The sequence below is a fragment of the Podarcis raffonei genome, chromosome 3, assembly GCF_027172205.1.
Source record: "Podarcis raffonei isolate rPodRaf1 chromosome 3, rPodRaf1.pri, whole genome shotgun sequence".
In the NCBI taxonomy this organism is placed as follows: domain Eukaryota; kingdom Metazoa; phylum Chordata; class Lepidosauria; order Squamata; family Lacertidae; genus Podarcis; species Podarcis raffonei.
Window position 1 is genome coordinate 18,518,253 of NC_070604.1, and position 24,932 is coordinate 18,543,184.

The window sequence follows — 24,932 nt, forward strand, 5'->3', positions numbered from 1 at the left end:
GTTGAACCCATGGCGACCCATTCAATTTGGATTTTCTGACTCCCTCCCTCGGCAATCTTCGTGGAGCTCTGGCCCAATGGTGGCCAGTGGCTTGCATTTAATTAATTTTATAATGAATGATTTTAGCGTGTTGTTTGTGTTGTACTTTTGTATTGTTTTATTGTTGTTAGCCGCCCTGAGCCCGGCTTCGGCTGGGGAGGGCGGGATATAAATAAAATTTATTATTATTATAATTATAATTATTATTATTATTATCTTTTTTAAGCGAAGTAAAACGAGCCACGCCAAATAGGAATAGGACTTAAGAAAAGAGCAGCAAGTCCCCCATCTCTTTGCTTCTGCAGTCTCCCCTCCCCCTACTGTTCTCCTCGCCCCATTTCCCAGGGGGGTGAGAAGAGGCAAGAAATGCTGCCGCCCAGACGCAGCTCGGCTCCGGCCCTGCCCCTCCCTCCGTCGTTTCCTATGGGGCAAAGGCGTCTGAACTCAAGCTGCGCGCTGGTCTAGCGGCTGCCCCTGCGCGGGGAACCGGGAGCCCAGCCTCTGCCTCTTTCCCCCTTCCGCGCCAAGCAAAAGGGGTCTCTCCCTTTGGGGGCGCAGGCGCACAAGCCGTCTTCCTTTTGTTGACGTCTTTAGGGAAAGGGAGGCGGTTCCCATAGCAACCGGGCAGCCGCCTTTCACGGGCTTTCTAAAAGCCCGGCGCGTTGGGTGACGTAGAACCGGAGCGCGCGCCTTTCTTTAGCCTCCTGGCGACGAAAGTGAGGCGTCAAGCGCGCGCCAAAATTCGAAAAGCGGAAGCTGCCTGAGGGAAGAACGAGTGGACGGGCCGGAAAGGGGTTTGGTGAGCAGCTGCTGCTTTCAGCTCTGGGGTTGCCCCACACCAGGCGGCAGGTGGGTGTGGGCAGTGCCGGATTTATGTTTAAGCTAAACAAGCTATAGCTCAGGGCCCCACTCTTTTAGACCCCCCCAAAAATTCACTATTAATATACTTCTTAATTGTATTTCAGTTCAACAATTACTTTGATAAAATACATGTTTCGTTATGTGCAAATGACTTTAGATACCTATTAGGTCCAAAAATTACCATATAGACATCACTGAAGCAGTGACAAGACGGTAAAATCTCTATTTCTATATCAAAATAAACGTAAAGTGGTAGCAGCAGCAACAAAACACAAAGGGAAATAAGACGAGAAAAACGGGGAACTCAGGAGGGGGAAAAACCCCCTCGCGGAGTGAGTAAACCCAAAGCAAAATAAAGAGTAAAAATAGCGGAGGGGGAACAACGCTACCACAAAAGTAAAGGGAAGACAGAAGAACAGAAGAAACATATACTGTATAGAGAGAGTAAAGAAATCTCTCAGGTTGCAATTAAACTATTTGAAAAGCATATGATCTGAAACAGACTTTCTAGAATTATAATTACTTTGATAAAATGCATATTTTGTTATGTGCAAATGGCTTTAGATACCTATTAGGTCCATAAATTACCATATAACATATATTTAACACAAAAAACTGTGACAGTTTGTTCCTGACAAAGGACAGCTGGACATATAAAGGGCCCCATTACCTTCAGTAGCTTAAGGCCTCATCAAACCTAAATCTGGCCCTGGGTGAGGGTGTTGGTAGTGAAAATGAGGCATATCTCCCTGACATGCTAGATTTCTATGAGAAGAGATGATGGTGGTTGTTGTTGTTATTATTATTGGTTAAAGGGGGTTGGACTAGATGACCCTAGAGGTCCCTTTCAACTCTATGATTTTATGAACATGTAGTACCTGTACTGTAGTCTGAATGAGTGTAGGCCACATTATAGGCTGGCCATGCTTGAGAACTGCATAATGTCTAACTCTGGCTCTAATGAGAGCATTTGTGGCCCAGGGATGCGAGGTATCCTATCCAGTGTACAGTACTGCTGTTATCTGTGGAGTGTTTTTTTAAATCCCTTTGCTGCTAAGTATTTATTATCATTATTTTTAAACAAATATATGGGCTGCTTCACAGTTTAATGCCTTCAAAGTGATGCTCAGCACAGAAACAGGCTAAAATGCAGATTCTTTCAAACAATAATCATGTAAAGAAACTCTTTAAAAAAGCAAATTTTTTCAGATATATAATTGTTCCATAGGTCGCACCTTCTTAAATGAAAATGGCTTCAATAGGTAGTGGTGCGCTTGGATTTTGTAATTAATGTATGTTGATTCAACAGAAAATTCCCTTATGTTCAATGGGACTTACTCTGACATTTGCATAGGATTGCAACCTAAGCGTCTTCTCTACTCACTGTACATTGGATCATTAGATTTCCATGCTAGCTCACTCCAAGTGTTTTACCTACAAGAAGTGGTCATAATTTCATTTCATATATGGATTACTTGCAAGGTGTAATGTTACTTGCCACACATGAATTGAAAGCAACGTCCTTTGGTTTAACTCTGGTTTCAGGTCCCTTAAGAGTGCTGAGATGAGCAGTGAACTCAGAGGAAAAGGTTCTGGGCGAGGAAGAGGTGGCTTTCAGAGATGGCGAGGAAGAGGAGCATGGCAAGGGAGAGGAAAAGGACGTGGACAGAGAGGAGAAGGGAAAAGTGCTGGGAAGTCAGAGTCTGGTATGTTAATTCCACAACATGATTTGCGTTTGTATTATTATTTTTTAAAGGAAGGTGTTTGTTGTTGGAAGGATAGCATAAAGAAAACATGTCCTATGATAACATAATGCAAGGCTTGGAGCTTGGGGTTGCCATATCGTGGTCTTAAGATGGAGGGAAGTTTTAAAATCTGAACCCCTTGCAAATGTTGCCTCTGTGTACTGTATGAGCAACTGTTATCTTTAAAAAAATAACTTTAGTTCTAAACTGTATTTTATCTATTGCTTTGAATTTATAAATTTATAGCCTGTCCTACCTTCCTAAGGGGAGCCCAGTGAGCATTTAAACAATAAAATTGCATAAAACATTGTGAAATATTACAGGCAGAGCCAGTTTCTTATTCCACAGGGTATGCTAGAAAAGAAGACATAAATGTCATATAGTAAATATGACCCTGTGGACAGAACAGGCAGATTTGTTATGATTGTTCTCGCTTTGTATATTTACCTTCTGCTATTGCATTTTTGTGGATCTTTTTATATTGCTATATATTTAAATATTTAATGAAAATGATATTATATGGTAATATAGTTCAGACATCAGTTAAAAGCAGCATATGTAGGCAGATATATCTATGAAAAATTGAGAACTGAAAATTGACTAATATCACTAACTTTCTTGGGAAATGCTTTTCAGCTCTGCCTCAGTTCATTCAGATGACTCTGGATCAGATTCCTACTTATAGAGGCTGGAAACTATATTTCTCTGAAGGTAAGCTTTTTCTGTAGATATATACAGAACTGACTTGATGGCTTGAGAATAGAATAACATTTTGGCTTGTATTTAATTCTCCTCTTTAACTCAATGCCTGATGAAGCCAAATCCTTGATACTGTATGTTATAAAATACATACTTACGCAAAAAGGACAATTTGAAGTTAATGAGCTTACTTGTACATATTTGCTAGTAGTTTATCATCTTGTCACTTTGTATGTAAAGCACTATGAATGTTTATGGTGCCATATAAATAAATGGTTTATGTGAGCTGTGTTCAGTAAGTCAGTATGCAAACAACCCTTTTTTATATGGTGGTTCCAGTGTGACCAGATATTTTCCATTTCCCTCATGAATGCTACTTGCTCAACAGCTTCCTTGTCATTTAACCTAAGGCTATGTTTGTGTACTATGAAGAAAATCCAGAAAGAATGAGCTGGTTTGTGCCCAGTTTTTTTAGGATGGCATTTGAGGAAATCTAATTTCTAATAGAGAAATTGTGTTTTTGAATTCTAAGCAAGATGTTTAAAAGCTGCAGCTTTTAAAATGTTAAATAACTAATGAAATTGTCCAATTCAGCATATGATGACAACTCCCCTTTTGTTCAGAAGATTGAAGCATTTGAGAAATTTTTTGTGTCTCGAATAGAGCTTTATGATAAGGTAAGTCTTCATAATGTGATCTCTTTCTCATTCCTTATCTCTTACCCCCACCCTCCATATCTTATAATTTGTAATATTAATGATAATGATAATTTATTATTTATATCCCGCCCATCTGGCTGGGTTTCTCCAGCCACTCTTGGCGGCTCCCGATAGAATATTAAAAACACAATAAATACATCAAACATTAAAAGCTTCCCTAAACAAGGCTGCCTTCAGATGTCTTCTAAAAGTCAGATAGTTGTTAATTTCCCTGACATCTGAAGGGAGGATGTTCCACAGGGCAGGTGCCACTGCCGAGAAGGCCCTCTGCCTGGTTCCCTGTAACCTCACTTCTCATAGGGAGGGAACTGCCAGAAGGCCCTCGGAGCTGGACCTCAGTGTCTGGGCTGAACGATGGGACTGGAGACGCTCCTTCAGGTATACTGGGCCGAGGCAGTTCAGGGATTTAAAGGTCAGCACCAGCACTTTGAATTGTGCTCGGAAACATACTGGGAGCCATTGTAGGTCTTTTAAGACCAGTGTTATGAGGTCTCGGAGGCCACTCCCAATCACCAGTCTAGCTGCCGCATTCTGGATTAGTTGTAGTTTCCAGGTCACCTTCAAAGGTAGCCCCATGTAGAGCGCATTGCAGTAGTCCAAGTTTCTAAATGATACCTTGTTTTGGATACCTTTCCCTTCTGAGGATCCATCACAACCACAAGTAGTAATATTTTCCATGGTGATGACTTTCAGTGGCCTTTAGAAGATATGTAAAACCCTGTACTGTCAGATGTGGAGGTTGTGGTCTGTCTGGATCCTTGCTGCTGACTGAGTCCTTACTAAGTTTTATAGTGTTCAAATGTATATTTTTAGGATGCATTTATGATTTTATTATGTGTCATGAAGGCCTTGGTGGGCATAAAGTGAGGCTTCTATTAATTATTATTAATATGTGTGCAATCAATTAGCAAACTTTATTAGCAATCAATACAGTTTCAGGATTGGAGGGGAGCTGAACAACTTCTTGTCTGCTTCCTTGTTCTAACAGGATCTTTATGTGCTAAACCTTTTGTTCTCACACACCTCACTCGTATCCCGTGTTGGTGGTCTTTCTGAAAACAATTCAGACAAGCCTTTGAAAATACTGCGACAAATTCACACAGTTCTCTTCTATAGGATGAAATAGAAAGAAAAGGAAGTATTCTTGTGGATTATGAAGAGCTGGCACATGATAAAGAATTAATGGAATCAATGCCTGATATTGCTTCTGAATTAAGAGATATGCCACAAAAGATATTGGATTGCATGGGCCTAGCCATACATCAGGTAAAAACATCAAGCACATGGTGAGCAGTAAAATTTTGAATGTTAAATCATTCACAGACTTGAATGCATATACTTTTTGGTGGGAGGAAGAGGCAAAAAGTGTCATTTAAGGTTCTTTTTTAACAAGTGTGTGTGAAAGGAAGAGAAACCCATACTTCTAGATTTCTCATAGAACTAGTCAGGGAACTTCCCTCTGCATCACTCTCTTATATTTTGATAACCAAATACTTTTCTCTGTGAGCCAGCAGAAAGAAACTTATTTTTTTGTGACTGCGCTGGAGTGTTTTCAAAGAAATAAACAGCTAACGAGTTTTTTATTTTCTAACGGCTGCTTCTTTGAAATACGAAGCTTATGAAATCATAAGACACCTCACCTTTTGGTTTCCGGGGTCTGAAGTCTATTTTTGTGTTATAACTTGGATTTTATGCATGTTTGACATAAAATAACTTAGGACCGCAATACAGTGGTACCTCTGGTTGCGAACAGGATCCGTTCCGGAGGCCTGTTTGCAACATGAAAAGCCCACAACCTGAAGCGCCGTATCTGCGCAAGTGCGTGGCACGATTTAGCGCTTGTGTGCATGCGCGAGCGGCAAAACCCAGAAGTAACCCTTTCCGGTACTTCCGGGTCACCGCAGGACGCAACCTGAAAAAACGTAACATGAAGCAAGCATAACATGAGGTATGACTGTACCTCAAGGACCACCTCTCTCCATATAAGCCAACCTGGACCCTTTGTTTATACAGTGGTACCTCAGGTTAAGTACTTAATTCGTTCCGGAGGTCCGTTCTTAACCTGAAGCACCACTTTAGCTAATGGGGCCTCCTGCTGCTGCCGCGCCGCCGGAGCACGATTTCTGTTCTCATCCCGAAGCAAAGTTCTTAACCCGAGGTACTTTTTCTGGGTTAGCGGAGTCTGTAACCTGAAGCTTATGTAACCCGAGGTACCACTGTAATCTGAGCCCCTTCTTTGTGTGCCTCCTCCATGACAGGTCCGGAGGATGGCAACATGAGAATGGGCCTTTTCTGCAGGGGCTCCCTGTTTGTAGAATGCTCTCCCCAAGGAGGTTCAGCTGGTGCCTTCCTTATCTTTAGGTGCCATGTAAAAATGTTCCCCATCAACCAAGCCTTTGGATGGTTAATATTCTACAGCCTTTTAAATGTGTTTGTGGGAGGGGGGTTATTATTTTGTTGTTTCTCTTTCAGCTATTTATTTCTGCTTTCATCTCGTGTTTTTATATTGTGAATCACCCTGAGATCTTTGTAAATAAATATAATAAATAAGCAAGCAAGCCTCTTACTTGGATTAAACAAAACTACCCTCAGAGCCAATATTGTGCCTAACAAAAGGATCAGTAAATGGTATTTAAGAAAGGGGTGTGTGTAAAATGACAATTATGAATGCAGAGTTTTGATTCTTGAAACCTTTGTGATTTTTTTTTGTCCTGGTTGGAAAATGCTGTTCAGTGTTACCAGCATCTTTATATGATGGTCGAGGCTTCCTGAGTATTTTTTTTTTATGTTATAGGTGCTAAGCAAAGATCTTGAAAAACATGCAGCACAACTTCAGGAACAAGAAGGACTGTCCATTGATGAAGAACCCATAATTAATGTCCCATATATTCACGCAAGGTAGCTATTGCTTTAAAAAGAACAAGTTTTCTTGAAAGGCTCAAACTCCACATGCCACATGTTATTTGCGAAGCAATGCATTTCCCAGATATTGGGTAAATTAGTCTTAAGTTCCATTGAAATCAATGGCACGAATTATAATGAATAGCATGTTGATTCTAACCCACCCCACTGCCAGACTGAGATTTTCAGTCTGATCCTATGCATGTTTGCTCTGAAGAAAATCCCTTTGTGTTAAGTTGTAGTTAGTTCCAAGTAGGTGTGCATAATAGCTCTGTAGATTTTAACATGATTAATTTCCCCTGACAGTCATCCAATTTTCCATATTGTTTTATTTTAGAGTGTACAACTATGACCCACTTACTCAGCTTAGGAATATTCGAGCCAATTGCTATGGGAAATTTGTGGCTTTGCGTGGGACTGTGGTGCGTGTCAGTAACATTAGGCCTATCTGCACCAAGATGGCATTTATATGCAGTGCCTGTGGAAACACTCAGAGTTTCCCTTTACCTGATGGCAAATATACTCTTCCTACAAAGGTAATGAACACTTTAAAACCATTTTTTTTTAGTCACCGTTTATTATTAGACTGCTGGGACTTTAAAACATCAGGCAATAAAGGGAAATGGGTTAACATCGGAAAAAACTAGGCTGAATTGCTGAAAATAAACCTTTCACGTCTTCTGGTTTACTGGCAGTTTATATACATGGTTCATAAATTAAGCTAAAGCATTATTTATCTTCAGAGCATTGTTTGCCAAAGAAGGATTTATGCAAGCAGAAGCCTCTGAGAATTAGCGTGAATGAGCTTTCTGCTCCTCCCAAACAAATGGGATAATGTCAAGTATTATAGTTTCCAGGGTGGCAGCCATGTTAAGTTTCTTGCAGCAAAAATGATGAATCTTGTGCCACCTTTTAGGTTAATAAAAATATTGTGGCATACATTTTTGTAGAGCAGATGAAGTGCAACTGATGAAGTGGACTCTGGTCCACCAAAGCTTATTCCATAATAAATTTTTTAGTCTTTAAAGTGCCACAAATTTTTTTGTTTCAGTACTTTATTTAATATAAACTTTTTTGTGTTGAACTTGAACATGCATTTTTTAGTGTCCTTTGCCTGAATGTCATGGACGATCATTCACTCCTGACAGAAGTTCTCCTTATACAGTTACTGTGGACTGGCAGTCTATTAAGTAAGCATATTTCGGTTTTACTTTGTGTGTTTTTTTGAATCTATGATATTTTAGATGTATCAACTGAAATAGATTTTGTGTGAGTGTGTGTGTGTGTGTGTGTATGATACAGATTGCAATTAAAGGTTTGCATGTATTTATTAAAAGTTGACATGTAAGAGGAAATGGCCATGTTCTTCTAAGGGAACCAAATAATTTCTTTGTAATATGCCTCCTCTTCTTCTTCTTTTTAAGTTGTGCTGAATAAAAAGCCATTCACAAATGAAGGCTGCAGTCCTAAAGCTGTTATTTGTTCAGCTGATAGACCCTAGGAAGCACTGCTCTGCTGGGGGACAGGGAGTCCTGGCCCACTCTTATGCTAATAGAGGCCCCCTGATGTGTCTGTGGAAGGCTTCCTGGGTATTGATGTCCTGCTGGTGGTGGGGACTGAAACTGAAAGTGTTTGAGCGAGGCTGGGGGTTCGCAGGATCCGCAGGCCCCCAAATGAGCATGGTTAATACCTTACCATTGCAAACTGGGATGTTAGTGATTTGTAAATAGCCTAGTTTGTTCTTCCTTACTGATACTCATCCCCCATAACTGTTTAGCATATTTCCTTTGATTTAGACCAGGGGGTGTAAATTTTGTCTATCTTTACTGTAATCTGTCAAGGCTCAGGGAATCCTATCCCTCCCCCGGTGGCAGCCAAAAAAGCAGATAACACGAAGAGTCCTTACCACGGAATTTATTCAGTATTCATAGAGGGAGACAAAGGAATGTAGTCTTTATGCCATGATGGCGTTGCTCCAAGTAAAGTCCCACCCCCCCATATCATCTCTATTCGTTGTCACCCCTGCGCCGATTAATCTGAGCTTTCTGTCTCTGAGCTCTCTCTTCTACTACCCATAATGCCTGTCTGGTTCTGGGGGGGGGGGCAGGAATGCTTTCTGAGGGCATTGAGTTTGTCAGCTGTCTCTTCCCTACTTCTTCATCATCTTCCTGCTGTTCCTCTTCCAATATTTCCCAGCTTCTCCCCTCTGCAGCTTCTGAACTATGCCCTTCTGCAAACCACTGTTCTAAATCTATACTGTCCTCCTGTTCTTGGGAAGGTTCAGGAGAACAGGGGACGGCCCCCACCATTCGTCTTCAGTCCAGCCCCTGACAAATATCACAGATACAAAAGTATTATAACATAATTCTAGGATTCAAGAGCTCATGTCCGATGATCAGCGAGAAGCGGGAAGAATTCCTCGAACAATAGAATGTGAACTGGCACAGGATCTGGTAGACAGCTGCGTTCCGGGAGATGTGATTACCGTCACAGGCATTGTCAAAGTGTCAAACACTGAGGAAGGTACACTATAACTGGCCATAGCTTTTGTACGTTGACATTTGTGCAAGTTTTCTCTGTTTTTGGCAGAGTGAGGGGAGGCGACCAAAGTAATCCAACTACCTGACAATGGTATCTATGTGCGTGAATCTAATCTAATAAGAAATTATCTTAGGGAGAGCTGCAATAGTGTAGTGCAGTGGGTCTCAATTAGTGAGGACCCCCTCTTTTTCAAAAGCTAAGCCACGGACCCCTATATTTGAAAATTTTGATAGCTCTACGGTAGTTACCTCTGCAAAGTAATTTTTTGAACATAATGTGGGGTAGCCCCTAGTAAGCAAAGGATTTTAGGTATACTAGAAAAGAGACTAGGGCTGAGTGATATATGGTTTTCAACATTGTGATATATCAGCACCTAAACATTGCAATACAGTGGCACCTCAGTTTAAGAACAGCCCAATTTATGAACGATTCGGTTTGCAAACTCTGCAAAACCAGAAGTAGTGTCCCGGTTTGCAAACTTTACCTCGGTGTAAGAATAGAATCCGAACAGAGGAAGGGCACTGGCAGCGGGAGGCCTTATTAGGGAAAGCACGCCTCAGTTTAAGAACGGCTTTGGTTTAAGAATGGACTTCTGGAACGGATTAAGTTCATAAACCGAGGTACCACTGTAATCTGATATATCACGATGTCTGAAATTGGAGATCAGGCGTGGGGATGAGGGAAGGAGCAGCTGCGGAGATCGGATGGGTGAGAGGAGGAGAGGAAGCAGAGTCATAGTGGGAGGGGATGGGGGGGTGCATCAAGCCACTGTCTGTGGGGGCAGCCAGTGAAGATCCACATCCACCGTGGCAGCTACTACTGTCCTGTTGTCTGAGAAAAGCTGCTCCGCGCTGTCTTGAAGTGAGTGCGATCAGCTGCCCTCGTCTCCCTTAGTGTGAGGAAAGGCAGCTTAGAACAGCAACGTTATCGCTGAGATCATTGTGCGATATTGGCGGTGCCTTGAAATCCGCTGCCCTCATGCGAGGAGCGATATATTGCTGCATATTGCCAGGTCAAGGTCGTTATCGTGGTGTGATTTCAAAACTGATTTTGGTCAGTATATTGGAAGTGTTATAGTTCTTGTATGTATCTTGTATTCAGGAATTATCACCTTGTGTTTTTTTTAAAAAAACCTGTAATATCCCCATATAGAGAGAATAATGTGATTGTTGCTGTGATATTTTAACAGGAGCATCAAGAAATAAAAATGATAAATGTGTCTTCCTGTTGTACATCGAAGCAAACTCTATCAGCAACACTAAAGGACAGAAAGTCAAGGACTATGAACATGGAATAAACCACCAAGCCGGCATGGAGTTTTCACTTAAAGATCTTTATGCTGTCCGGGAAATACAAGCAGAAGAGAACCTGTTTAAGCTCATTGTCAAGTACGTCACTTCTTGCATGTCATTGTGAATATTAGACTTTGCATACTATCTTGTTTCAACAATCCCAGATGATCCACTCATGACGCCCTCTCCTCTTCAGTTTTTCACTTCCAGACCCCTTAATTCATTTAATGTAAGGAAAGGAAAGGAAGTGTGTGCATGAATCTGTTTTTCTACAGAAGAATCTCCTTTTAAAATAATCTAAGCTGGAACAACTTGTTCTGTTCTCCATTCTACTTATCTGGAACTAGATGGCTGACTGCTAAGTTTAGGACATGAAGCAGATTGTACAGGATTTCTTTTTGGGGGGCTATTAGAAGAGGAATCTTAAATGCTCATTCAATGCTCCTTGGAGTCTTGGACATTGTTCTGAGCTATCTGCTGCTTTGGGAGGGGAGACACTGAGTGCAGGTACTGTTTGTGTAACTAGTACACATTGATAAGTGTCCAATGTTAAAACAGTTCTGATATTAACTTATCTTGATCTCAACAGAAGAGATATAGTGATTGAAATCAATGGGTAGTATTCAATGAAGTTTTAACCAGGGTAGACACATTTAAATTAATGAACATTTACATGTCTAACTTAAGTCCACTAATTTCAAAAGGTCTCCTCTGAGTAAAAGTTAGTTAATTCCACCCAATGGGTCTTAAAGTGCTGAACTTTGGCAGGATCATTGTATTGTTAAGAACTTAGGTTTCGACGCTTGCGTAGGAGTGGTAGTTGTGAGACTTGGTAAGAAAACCCAAGCATCCTTTCTATTTCTGTAATTGCTATCAAGCTATTACCAGGGCAGTGTGCATTTCATAATTCTGTGTAAGGAAATTGATTTGATCATTGAGATCTAAAAATCTCAGCATTCTTAAAAAATGTCCTTTTTTGTTACCAGCTGTTATAGATGCAGGAAGAAATTTGAAAATGTGTAGGCAACTCTTGTTAATTAGAAGCCAGGTTAGGGTGGCGCTGTGGTCTAAACCACTGAGCCTCTTGGGCTTGCCAATCAGAAGGTCGGCAGTTCGAATCCCTGACATTGTGAACTCCCATTGCTCTGTCCCAGCTCCTGCCAACCTAGCAGTTCTAAATCACACCAGTGCAAGTAAATAAATAGGTACCGCTGTGGTGGGAAGGTAAATGGTGTTTCTGTGCGCTCTGGTTTCCATCATGGTGTTCCATTGCGCCAGAAGCAGTTTAGTCCTGCTGGCCACGTGGCCTGGAAAGTTGTCTGTGGACAAATCCTGGCTCCCTTGGGCTGAAAGCGAGATAAGTGTCACAACTCCATAGTCGCCTTTGACTGGACTTAACCGTCCAGGGCTCCTTTACCTACCTTTTGTGTACAAATAAATGTGGTTGTTTCATTACCTTGTTATTATAGACCTCTGGTAAGGGAACCTAATATGCAGGAACAGGAGAGTAAAAGCAAGTTAAGAAACCCCAGTCTTGGCCTGTTTCTCTCTCCTTCAGCATCAGCATGACATCACAATGGCCTGTGTCTCTCCTTCTGGTTGGACACATCTGTGTGAGAACACAGTGGCCAGTCTGTGAAATAGGCAGCATCAGCATGAGATCACAGTGGCCAGTTTTTCTCCCTCAAGTGGCTAGCATGGGCCACAGTGGGCAGCCCCTGTCCTTCAGGCAGGGAGCAACATCTTGTGGGGAGAGGCATACATTCATCTTCATTCCTCTTCCACTCAGGCAAGCAGTAGCCTATGGGCAGAATATTTATTTCTCTTGCGGAAGCTGCCAAAAGCAGATACATGTCAGCACAATCTCTTTCTCAGTGCGGTGGGCTTAGTTGGGAGCAAATGGTGGACCCTGTATGTTCTTCACCAGCAAAAGTATGAGTGTAGTGGTCATCTCACCGAAATGGGCAGCAGCATGCGGACAGAGAAGCAGCAGGCAAGGCAAAGAGCAGGCAAGTTGGCAATCCATCTATTGCAGGGCCTCTCTGCTTACAGGAAGTGGATGCTGGTGGCGCTGTGGTCTAAACCACCGAGCCTCTTGTGCTTGCTGATCGTGAGGTCGGCAGTTCAAGTCTGTGTGAAGGAGTGAGTTCCCATTGTTCTGTCCCAGCTCCTGCCAACCTAGCAGTTTGAAAGCACACCAGTGCAAGTAGATAAATAGGTACTGCTGCAGCGGGAAGGTAAATGGCGTTTCTGTGCGCTCTGTCTTCCGTCACGGTGCTCCATTGTGCCAGAAGCAGTTTAGTCCTGCTGGCCACATGACCCGGAAAGCTGTCTGTGGACAATCGCCGGCTCCCTCGGCCTGAAAGCGAGATGAGCGCTGCAACCCCATAGTCACCTTTGACTGGACTTAACTGTCCAGGGCTCCTTTACCTTTCAATTAGAAGCCAAAGCAGGGGTGTGTGGCTAGTAACTCAGTGCCCTACATAGCACCTTGCTCCTCTCCATGACTGCTAGGAGCAGAATAAACCGTGAACTGTGCATGCAGATTTGCTTAAATAGCACCATGTATGTAGAATTCAGTTTATGCTATGAAATCTATATTCTTTTAGCAAAACACTTGGGGGAGGGGGTTTATTGACAGAGAACATGCACTACCCTGGGTACTTGTTTTAAATTATGTGTTAATTTGGTTTTTCTCTTCCTTCTAGTTCTCTTTGTCCTACTATCTACGGTCATGAGGTAAGTGCAAACCAATGGAAAAATTCCGATGGCTGTTCTAAATGCTCACTGGAAAAGGTCCCCCGTCTCCCCCATAACCTAGTTTTTGTCAACTGGTTGGCAATCCAGAATGAGTAACTTGGAACATAAGATTGGGATGTTCTTTGTTCTTTTGTTTCCCTGCCCCTTGTAGGATTCAGTCAGTTATGTTAGCATTAAAAAAATAAATTCCATGTTTACTCATATGGCCTAGGCCTGTTCTGAAGCCCCCTGACAAATTGTACATTGGCTGCCTTTTCATTTTTAAAAATGTATGTTTTCACTTTTCAGTTGTTATGCTACGGTGGAAGTGTTTGTCGTTATTTTTATAGAAGTTTCTTGTTTCTATTTTCAATAAATAGATTTCATGTGAATTTAAAACAATGAAGCCATCAATCTTTTTATCGCCTTGTTTCTGATACACGCAGGTCCTGCTTTTTGAACACCATTTATTACCAGGAAATCGTTTGTTAGGCGAGTTTTCACATAATGAGCTGACAATTTCCATTATTTCTAATGGTGACATTTCTAGTCTGTGTTTTTAGCCTAGTCTCCCTCCTTTCCTCCATAGTTTCTGCCCAGAACTGCTTAAGGCAACCAGCAAAAGACAAAGGAAGAACTGATTAGTCTGATTAGTCTCCTGTTCCCTGATTTGTTTGATTTCCTTCCCTCCCTCCCTTCTTTCTGCCCAAAATGTCTGCTGCCTACCAGCAAAACTCAAAACAAGTAAGGAAGTGGACAAACTCCGGCTGCTCAGATACCTGAATCAGCCGTTTGTGTAGCGAGGTTTGGGTATAATTCTTTGTGTTCAGATAAAATTTTGGATAATGAGCATTTTAAGAGCAGGACCTGTGTGTACTTAGTATTTTGCCATTGTGCCTGCACCTCTTCATGCTGGGATTCTCAAGGCATGAGGTATGAACAGACCACATGTGGACTATGTGCCGCTGCCTTGAGCTAATCCGTTCCAATACTTTATGCATCATGCTTCCATTTAACAGATTGTGAAAGCTGGCTTAGTGTTGGCATTGTTTGGAGGCTGTCAAAAGTATATGGATGATAAAAATCGGATTCCTATTCGAGGAGACCCTCATCTTCTGGTGGTTGGAGATCCAGGACTGGGGAAGAGTCAGATGTTGCAAGTATGTTCATTTATTAATAAATAGCGTTTATTTGTTGTTTTTTCTTACCGACATCCAAAGTGTTTTTTAAAAGTATACTTTAGCACCAGCTATATCAATCTGAATGCAGGGAAAAGATGTATATTCTACAATGGGGATGTTGTGTGCATAGTATAGTGTAGTATACTATGTAGTATACTACAGTAGTATAGTGTGCATAGTATAGTTTGCATAGTGTGCAAAACTAGCCTTTACCATTTGTTTCTTAGGCTGTATGCAATATTGCACCTCGTGGTGTGTATGTGTGTGGCAATGCGACGACTGCAGCTGGTCTGACTGTAACTCTGTCCAGAGACAGTTCTTCTGGAGATTTTTCCTTGGAAGCTGGTGCCCTTGTCCTTGGAGATCAAGGTACTATAGAAGTGATCCTCTCTGTAGCTGGAAACTTTGAGCTGATGCATAATCCCTTCAGCTGATATGGTACATTACCTTGTTAGTTCTAGAAATCTTATAAAAACTGTGGCTGTAGCCTTCAAAGCCCCTTTTCACATTGACTTTGGTACCACAACACAGAAGGCTATAACTAGTCCATTCCTCGTTTGTGATCTTGTAGGAAGTTAGTTGCTTTCCCCACCTTTTGCGTCTGGGTATTTGATACTCTACTAGAAGATGATCCAGCTCACAGGGTGGGCAGAATACTTACAGTACCATGGTGGTTGGCTGAATTAGGGTGGCCAGTTGCAAAGGAGGACAAATCTTTACACACACCACACAACACACACACTTTATTAAATTTTCTGTTTTACAATTTAAAATACTCATTTTACATCCTTAAGATATCAATGACTTCCTTTCTTCTCTTTCCATGGTTCATTTTACATACCATAAATCCCTGCATATTTTACCAAAACAATACCATTCAGTATTCCATTATTACATCCATCAAAACTTATTTACACTGTTGAATTTATCTTAATGCTGCCAGCGTTTCCAGCTATATACAATTATTTCCCATATATTCAATAAACGTTTTCCAATCTGCTTTAAACGCATGTTCTTCTTGTTCTCTCATTTTATATTCTAAGCCTGCAAGTTGTGCATATTCTGTCAACTTCAGTTGCTGTTCTTCTTTGTTTGGGACCTCGCTCGTGTTCCATTTTGGGGCTAACAAAACATGGGTCACAGTAGTGGCATACATAAACAACAACAACCTTTTTTGACACCTGGGAATTTCAGTCCTAATTATCCCCAACAGAAAGGACTCTGGCTTTGGGGGGAAAGTACTTTTAAAGTACTTTTTAGGGATGCAGGTGGCGCTGTGGGTTAAACCACAGACCCTAGGACTTGCCGATTAGAAGGTCGGCGGTTTGAATCCCCGCGACGGGGTGAGCTCCTGTTGCCCGGTCCCTGCTCCTGCCAACCTAGCAGTTCGAAAGCACGTCAAAGTGCAAGTAGATAAATGGGTACCGCTCTGGCGGGAAGGTAAACAGTGTTTCCATGCGCTGCTCTGGTTTGCCAGAAGCAGCTTAGTCATGCTGGCCACATGACCCGGAAGCTGTATGCCGGCTCCCTTGGCTAATAAAGCGAGATGAGCGCCGCAACCCCAGAGTCGGCCATGACTGGACCTAATGGTCAGGGGTCCCTTTACCTTTATCTTTACTTCTAAACATTTCCCCCCCAATTCATCATGGATCATTTCCCAATACTCCTTTACCCTTTTACAAGTCCACCACATATGAAAGAACGTTCCCTCTACCTCTTTGCATCTCCAGGTCTTCTCCACTCTATAGTTTTGAAAATGAGGGAATTTCATCAGGCATAGCTTGTCATGTAGGCAGGAACCTTTTCCTCTTCTCCATCAGACCACTCTAGTCTGCATCAAGTCCCCCTTCTTTTCAAGTAGATGATCACTACTGGCTTTACTTCTGGCAGTGATAATCTGATGGGTGGGTTGGCATGACTAACTGTATATGTGCAGCCCACTTCAATGCCTGCGGACCCTGACAATGGCAAATGCTAAAGTTTGCCAGAACCTGTTGCCATGCTTTTTTTAAACACACACATTCAAATATAGATTGCATAGCTCCAGTTGTAGAAAGTGCTGGTTCAAACAAGTTTTTTGCGCATCGTCTTCACTCTCCGCTGCCTTTCACTTATCAAGTTTATGAGACTACGGGAATGAGAGTACCTCTCTTTTTGTCGTTTTGTTTTTCAGGCATTTGTGGAATAGATGAGTTTGATAAGATGGGTAACCAGCACCAAGCCTTGCTGGAAGCTATGGAACAGCAAAGCATCAGCCTCGCCAAGGCTGGTATTGTTTGCAGTTTGCCAGCGAGGACGTCAATAATAGCGGCTGCAAATCCAGTTGGGGGACACTACAACAAGGCCAAAACAGTATCTGAGAATTTAAAGTAAGTACTTCTAAAATGCATGCATCAGAAAGAAAGAAGGGGGGATTTTTTTCATTTAAAAAATGACTTTTAAGTCTGCTTCACAGATTTTGTCCGAAAGGTGACCTTTCTGAAGGGAATTACTTACTTCTCCTTTTAAATGTTCCATGTGAATACCCTCCCCCCCCATCCCATTTTTTTTCCTGCTGAATGTTGTAAAATTCTGAACAAAAAGCAAACAGATTACGCTACTTTTTCGTGTATAACACGCCCCCATGTATAAGATGCCCCTATTTTTGGGGACTAAAAATTAAGAAAATGGGGGAGATTGCCCAGAGTTATTGAGATTTTTTACGGGGGGGGGGAGGGTTGCCAAAAACCACTCTCCTCACAGCAATACAAACACAGCATGTAGGCGAATAGTTAGTAGAAAATACAGAATAATGATATTCATTATTCTATTACATATTTTCTACTATTAGCCTACATGTTGTACAGTGGTACCTTGGGTTAAGTACTTAATTCGTTCTGGAGGTCTGTTCTTAACCTGAAACTGTTCTTAACCTGAAGCACCACTTTAGCTAATGGGGCCTCCCGCTGCTGCCGCGCCGCCGGAGCACGATTTCTGTTCTCATCCTGAAGCAAAGTTCTTAACCCGAGGTACTATTTCTGGGTTAGCGGAGTCTGTAACCTGAAGCGTATGTAACCCAAGGCACCACTGTATTTGTATTGTTGTGATTGAAAATCACTCACCTGCCTGGCCAACGCTAACACTTGCTTGCGTCTCAACAGCCTCCTAACGTCTGTCCCCTCGCCAGCAGAAACAGACTATTGCCTGCCCAATTGCCGCAGCAACACCCAGTCAACACCACCCCTCGCTGCAGACACCAATAACACACTACATACCATCTCCAGCTCACGGCATCAACCAATCCCACGTCCCCCCTAGGCACTACCCATGTACAAGACGACCCTCTATTTTAAACATACCGTATTTTTCACCCTATAGGACGCACTCCCCCCCTCTAAAACTGAAGGGGAAATGTGTGTGTGTCCTATGGGGCGAATGCAGGCTTTCGCTGAAGCCTGGAGAGGGAGGGGGTCGGTGCGCACCGACCCCTCTCGCTCTCCAGGCTTCAGGAAGCTCTGCGCAACCCTTGGGAGATCGGCGCAACTTCGTGCCGGTCTCCCAAGGGTTGCGCAGAGCTGCCTGCATCCCGAAGCCTGGGGCACACTGAAGAGTGTGCCCCGGGCTTCGGGCAGCTCTCCGCAAGCCTGGGGAGACCGGCGTGATGTCGCGCCGGTCTCCCAAGGGTTGCGGATAGCAGCCTGTTCTGGGTGCTGGGGTCGGGGGAAGCTCGGGCTTCCCCTGCCCCAGCCCTGCGCCTGGGGGGGGGGAATAATTTTTTCCCCTCCCCCCCCCAAAATAGGTGCACCCTATGGGCCGGTGCGCCCTATGGGGTGAAAAATACGGTAATTTTTCTGTAAAAAACACCTAGTCTTATACACGGAAAAGTACGGTATGTTCAAATTGATGTAAACTTGCATATAGAATTTCTTCTGCTGAAGAGACCTCAAATTATTTTGAATTCTCCACACTATGTTTTCAGGTGTGCTATAGAAAGAGTATACCCAGGGGTGTGGGTGTGTGTTTAAGAACATGCACTGTACTTGCTGATTTTTCTTTCCGTGTAGAATGGGGAGCGCTTTATTGTCGCGATTTGACTTGGTGTTCATACTGCTGGATATACCGAATGAAGATCATGACTACCTGCTTTCCGAACACGTGATGGCAATGCGAGCAGGAAAACAGAGTGGATGCAGCAGTGCTGTAGTGCTTCGCGCGAGCTCTCAGAATTCGAACATATCGGTCCTTGAAGCCGTTTCAGACAAACCGTTGTTGGAAAGATTAAAGGTAGTACATACTGTTCAGATTTCCTGGCCCTATACCATCTTTTCTCTCTAGGCAATGATCAGAGGCTGCCATGAAATGAATTCTAGGAGCTCGCTTGTTCGATTTTTCTCCTGTTTTTGTTAAGTATCTAGGGTGCTACTGTATCTAAATGGGGTTTTCACATCCAAGTCTGAATTTTGTGGTAATAAAAAGAAAGGCGAAGTTTGAGGGCAGGAAATGCTTCCTGAAACTGGGCGCCACAGGGAGATTTCTGTTATCAATACCAGATTTAGATATAATTTTTATTCTGAGGGTTTTTGTAAGTCCCTTTCTGAGAGACCCTTTGTCAGGGACCGTGCTGAGGAGGGCTGCATTGAGGAGAAATGGTGGGAGACCCCCCTCCCCCTCTCCCTGATCAGGATCCGGAATCTTCCCAGAAGCAGTGGGACAGTATAGATTTGGAACAATGGTTTGCAGAGGGACATAGTTCAGAAGGCAGAAGCTGGGAAATACTGGATGGGGAAGAGCTAGGAGAAGAAACACTGGAAGAGTGAGGGTTAACAGACTCACTTTCACTGGTCAAGGAGAGCAGATAAGGTGGCAGTACAGAAAGCACAGTGGTTGTGAGATCAGGTTGCCAGACGCGGAAGTGATGTGGATGACTAGGGGGGAAGTGGGTGGAACCCTTAATTGGGAGCACCTTCATCCCTAGGAATGGATTCTTTGTTTTCTCGCTGTGATCATTAAAATTTCTTACTGGTAAGAGACTCCTTTCGCTTTGCTCTGCTTATCTAACGGTGGGTGGGTGGGGAGCCGAGTCCCTGAAGCCTGACACCCTTGGGGAATATAAAGCAGGAAATAAGTATTCAAAATAAATGAAGCCCATGTTTGTGTATAAGTAGCTGGGACTCTCAAGTGCCCTGTGTGGTGGTGTATGGGGGCTTTTCCACTCCCCGCTTCCCAACAACTGCCCCTCTTGCCAACTCCCAGTTCCTCTGATGATATCCCATAAAGTACAAAGATCTGCCAATGGATGGAAGTCTATCATCCTCCCCTCCTTGCACAAAAACCAAAAACATTTTCCACTTACGCTCAGGATGGGAAGTTGGATCCCAGCCATTATGTTTGCTATATAGCATTTCAGTGTTCAAAGCGTTTTTACATGTTTTGCAGCCATTCTCACAATCTACCCAGTGTTGTGAGGATCTGTGAGGCAGAGTGACTTACATGAGGTGAGATGATAATAATAATAATAATAATAATAATAATAATAATAATAATAATAATATTTATATCCCGCCCATCTGGCTGGGCTTCCCCAGCCACTCTGGGTGGCTTCCAACAAAATATTAAAATACCGTAATATATCAAACATTAAAAGCTTCCCCAAACAGGGCTGCCTTCAGATGTCTTCTAAAAGTCTGGTAGTTGTTGTTCTCTTTGACATCTGGTGGGAGGGCGTTCCACAGGGAGGGCGCCACTACCGAAAAGGCCCTCTGCCTGGTTTCCTGTAACTTGGCTTCTTGCAGTGAGGGAACCGCCAGAAGGCCCTCAGCGCTGGACCTCAGTGTCCGGGTAGAACGATGGGGGTGGAGATGCTCCTTCAGATATACTGGACCGAGGCCGTTTAGGGCTTTAAAGGTCAGCACCAACACTTTGAATTGTGCTTAGAAACGTACTGGGAGCCAATGTAGGTCTTTCAAGACCGGTGTTATGTGGTCTCGGCGGCCGCTCCCAGTCACTAGTCTAGCTGCCGCGTTCTGGATTAGTTGTAGTTTCCAGGTCACCTTCAAAGGTAGCCCCACGTAGAGCGCATTGCAGTAGTCCAAGTGGGAGATAACTAGAGCATGCACCACTCTGGCGAGACAGTCCGCGGGCAGGTAGGGTCTCAGCCTGCGTACCAGATGGAGCTGGTAAACAGCTGCCCTGGAAACAGAATTGACCTGCGCCTCCATGGACAGCTGTGAGTCCAAAATGACTCCCAGGCTGCGCACCTCCTCCTTCAGGGGCACGGTTACCCCATTCAGGACCAGGGAGTCCTCCACACCTGCCCGCCTCCTGTCCCCCCAAAACAGTACTTCTGTCTTGTCAGGATTCAACCTCAATCTGTTAGCCACCATCCATCCTCCAACCGCCTCCAGACACTCACACAGGACCTTCACCACCTTCACTGGTTCTGATTTAAAGGAGAGGTAGAGCTCTCAGCCATTGTGTTTGCTATATAGCATTTCAGCGCTCAAAGCGTTTTTACATGTGTTACAGCCATTCTCACAATCTACCCTATGTTGTGAGGATCTGTGAGGCAGAGTGACTTACATGAGGTGAGAGACTTCAGCCTGGGTCTCCCAAGTTTCTCACTCCCACTCTTACCTGTGGGAGCCACAGTGGTTCAAATCTGATGGCACTGTCCACTTCCGGAGCTGAGTGGAATGCCGTAATACCTAAAGCGTGTTTTCAATTGTCAGGTCATTCCGGGAGAAAATTTTGACCCAGTTCCACACCAGCTGTTGAGGAAGTATGTTGGCTATGCCCGTCAGTATGTGCACCCCACGCTATCTCCAGAGGCCGCTCAGGTCCTCCAGGAATTCTACCTTCAACTCCGACAACAAAGCCAAAGAGCAGACAGCACACCTATCACCACACGACAGTTGGAGTCCTTGATACGTCTTACCGAGGTTTTCTTTCATTTTATATTTCTTGCCACTTGGATTTCTTGCAGGAGGAAAGTTTCAACAAGTGACAGACTGCTCAAATGCTAGTGATTTTAATGTGGGCATTGGGAGACAGCGCAAATATTTTCTTTTAAAAAAACCTAATTTAAATAAATAGATGTACATTGGTACCTCAGGTTAAGTACTTAATTCGTTTTGGAGGTCCGTACTTAACCTGAAACTGTTCTTGACCTGAAGCACCACTTTAGCTAATGGGGCCTCCTGCTGCCGCCACACCGCCGGAGCCTGATTTCTGTTCTTATCCTGAAGCAAAGTTCTTAACCTGAAGCACTATTTCTGGGTTAGTGGAGTCTGTAACCTGAGGTGTATGTAACCTGAAGGTACCATTGTAATTCCATCAAACTGGTGGGACTGGATTTGGATCAAATCTGAGTTGCCAGATTCTTGAGATTCCAGGAGAGCAAGAAAAACTCTCACCATCTTTTTTAAAAAAACAACAACACTGCTACCATCTTTTTCTGTAAATAAAATTGAGGATACTAAAAGTTAACACTCGAAGCTACCAGCATGAGTTTGACCAAAATGTGGGAGGCAGTGGAAGACAGGAGTGTCTGGCGTGCTCTGGTCCATGGGGTCACGTAGAGTCAGACACGACTAAATGACTAAACAACAACAACAGCAACAACAACATAGTTAACAAACTGGGCTCAGCCATGTTCGCTGTCTTCTGTTTCTTGAGTGGCTCCCTCATACATCCCTTGTAACTTTAGCCTCAAAGTAGAGATAAAATTTAATGCCTCATGCTGGACGTTATTCCAGAAAAGATCTCGCAAACAAAGATATTCCACTGGATATCTCACTTTTTGAATACGATTCTGCTAGTGTATCCTGGATTACCCGTTCTTTCAATGTCTTGTGGCTGATTCAACTTTACTTCTCTCCCCCCAGTCCATTACGTTGATACTCTAAGTTGCCTTTGTTCCAAGAAAGGAGTTCAGTGATGTGCTCTTTTTAATCATTTCTTCAGCACAAGCATTTCAGCTTGCTAAATGGAACAATCCCCATTCTTCCTCTTTAATTTTAAACTATATGAAACTGCCTTAAACTGGGTCATGCCATTGAATCCTCTAGTCCAGCATTACTTATTCCATCTGTCAGTGGTTCTCCAAGGTCTGGGCACAGGGACATTTCCCAGGTTGGTTACTTGATGTCCTTACCAGGGAATAAACCTGGGGCATTGTGTGTACGAAGCATGTGTTCTCTGCCAGCACGGGTGGAGTTCTGTTCTGTTCTGTTCTTTCCTAAATGCCACAAAATTCAGCAACTTTGCTGAACTATATCCACATTCAAACTGAAAAATGTAGTGTGTATTTGTATTTTTCGGCTGCTGATGTAAACTCCTTTCACGTAGCTTTTCTGAATAAATTAGGGAGGAGACGAGGTTGGTTATTGCAAAGGGTTATTGCTGACTAAATCCCACTTGGAGTACCCATTGAAGTCAATGGACTTAAGTTAATCAGGCCCTTATATTTCAGTAGGTCTACTCGAGTATGACTTGGATAAAACCCATTTTAATTTTAATTATTGTTTGTTTGTTTAAGGCACGGTCAAGGTTAGAATTAAAAGAAAAGGCCACCAAAGAAGATGCTGAAGATGTCATAGAAATAATGAAATACAGGTAGTATGCGCCAGAATAAAACCCAATCTACAGCAAGCCAAAGGTCTGTGGGGCTCTTTTGCACACCTGGTGGTGCTTTTATTTATTTCAGTGATATGTATACATTTTCCTGTCCCTCCACTCACTGTATATGCAAATTGAGCTGCTCAAATTCAGTGGCTCCAATGTTCACGGTAGGTCCAATGTCGCATTCCCCATTGGGTACAGGGAGCTGTTTTCTACACTAGAATGGAGGGAGAAGCCATGGATGTTGGCAGGTGGGGGAGAGAGCTCTAATTGATCAATCCACTGGTGAGTCCCTCCATTCCCTGCAGAAAATGAACAACAGCTTCAAGCTTGCTCTTATGGTTAACTCTTCCAAAGGCACTTCTCTGCCTAGTTTTACGCCTTCATTGTTTATTGATGTTTCTGTGTGTTTCTTCTTCAAGCATGTTGGGAACTTACTCCGATGAGTTTGGGAAGTTGGATTTTGATCGTTCGCAGCACGGTTCCGGAATGAGCAACAGGTCGCAAGCAAAGAGGTTTGTTTCTGCCCTTCATCGTATTGCAGAAAGAACCTACAACAGCCTTTTTGAGGTTCAACAGCTGCGGCAGATTGCAAAGGAGGTAAATGTAAAAGTAAGTAAAAATAAAATTGTGTATTTGGAAAGGATTAAGTTTGATATTGGAATTATTGGTTGGAAAAACAAGTTCTGTTCTCAGCATCTGTACTTCCATGGTTCAGAGGACTTTAATCATATTGCTCCAGCTCTGATGGCTGAACTTTGCCTATGCATTTAGAAATTGTATTTGAGATTGGTTGCCCTACTAATATATCATCTAACATCAGCACCGCAAACTTTGTTGTTACTGAAACTTGCCTTTCTTCTTTAACAGCCTGACACCTGTGAACTATCTTGAAGTGTGTTGCAATTTCTGCAGATTTTATTTTTTTCTGCAGTGTTTCGCTGTGTGAACATTGACAATTGTATAGATAACTTAGGACAGTCAGAGAGAGTTGTGCCCTGCTGCACTTTAACTAGAGAAGGACTAGAAAATGATCTCTTAAAAAAAAAAAATTAAACAAGGTGCTCCTTCAGATGAAGGCTTGTATTAGCTTAGGTGAATTTTTTATCCTTCCACCCTTTCACATAGCAGATACTTGTGTCACAAATTGTTTTTGAAATTCCCTTCTGGATGAAAAATATTTAAATAATTTAAATATCAATTTATTGTGAGGAAAGAGGCTTATAGCATAATGTGTAGTGTTTTGTCTCTCCAGATAATAAACTTTGTGTGATTCTTCCAGGTAGCTGACTTTGAAAACTTCATTGGCTCTTTAAATGATCAAGGTTATTTCTTGAAAAAAGGTCCAAGGCTGTATCAGCTTCAAACTATGTGAAGGAATTCAGCAACCAAAGTAACTGAGTTTTTGGAAGAGGATCAGTAGAACACAACACGATACTCTGTTAAGGCTACCAAGGCTTAAATGCAAGACCTTTTTAAAAATCAGTACTTTGTTACACCAGGTGTTACAAAATATGTGCAGAAACCTGCTCAGATAGGTTATTATGGAGAAAATGACTTCAGCTGTCATTTCAAAGTCATGTAAATAAGTAAAACTTAAACAAGTAGTGAAACTTA

The 24,932-nt window shown here is 42.7% G+C and overlaps 1 protein-coding gene across 4 annotated transcripts; it reads left to right on the top strand.

The window, feature by feature from the left end:
• Positions 1-742: 742 nt before the first annotated feature.
• Positions 743-24,932, top strand: MCM8 (minichromosome maintenance 8 homologous recombination repair factor). 4 transcript variants are annotated; one of them, XM_053380701.1, is made up of 19 exons: positions 743-838; positions 2,446-2,606; positions 3,282-3,356; positions 3,939-4,021; positions 5,180-5,329; positions 6,858-6,961; positions 7,302-7,500; positions 8,069-8,154; positions 9,336-9,487; positions 10,695-10,893; positions 13,506-13,536; positions 14,556-14,696; positions 14,945-15,086; positions 16,891-17,086; positions 18,761-18,980; positions 21,425-21,634; positions 23,233-23,309; positions 23,738-23,927; positions 24,598-24,932. In XM_053380701.1, exons 2-19 carry the CDS (start codon positions 2,465-2,467, stop codon positions 24,688-24,690), a joined length of 2,490 nt encoding a protein of 829 aa, XP_053236676.1. In that variant the 5' UTR covers positions 743-838; positions 2,446-2,464; the 3' UTR covers positions 24,691-24,932. The 4 variants fall into 4 exon arrangements, with proteins under 4 accessions (XP_053236676.1, XP_053236675.1, XP_053236677.1 ...); XM_053380700.1 differs by having other exon boundaries at positions 786-888; XM_053380702.1 differs by having other exon boundaries at positions 786-888; positions 10,746-10,893.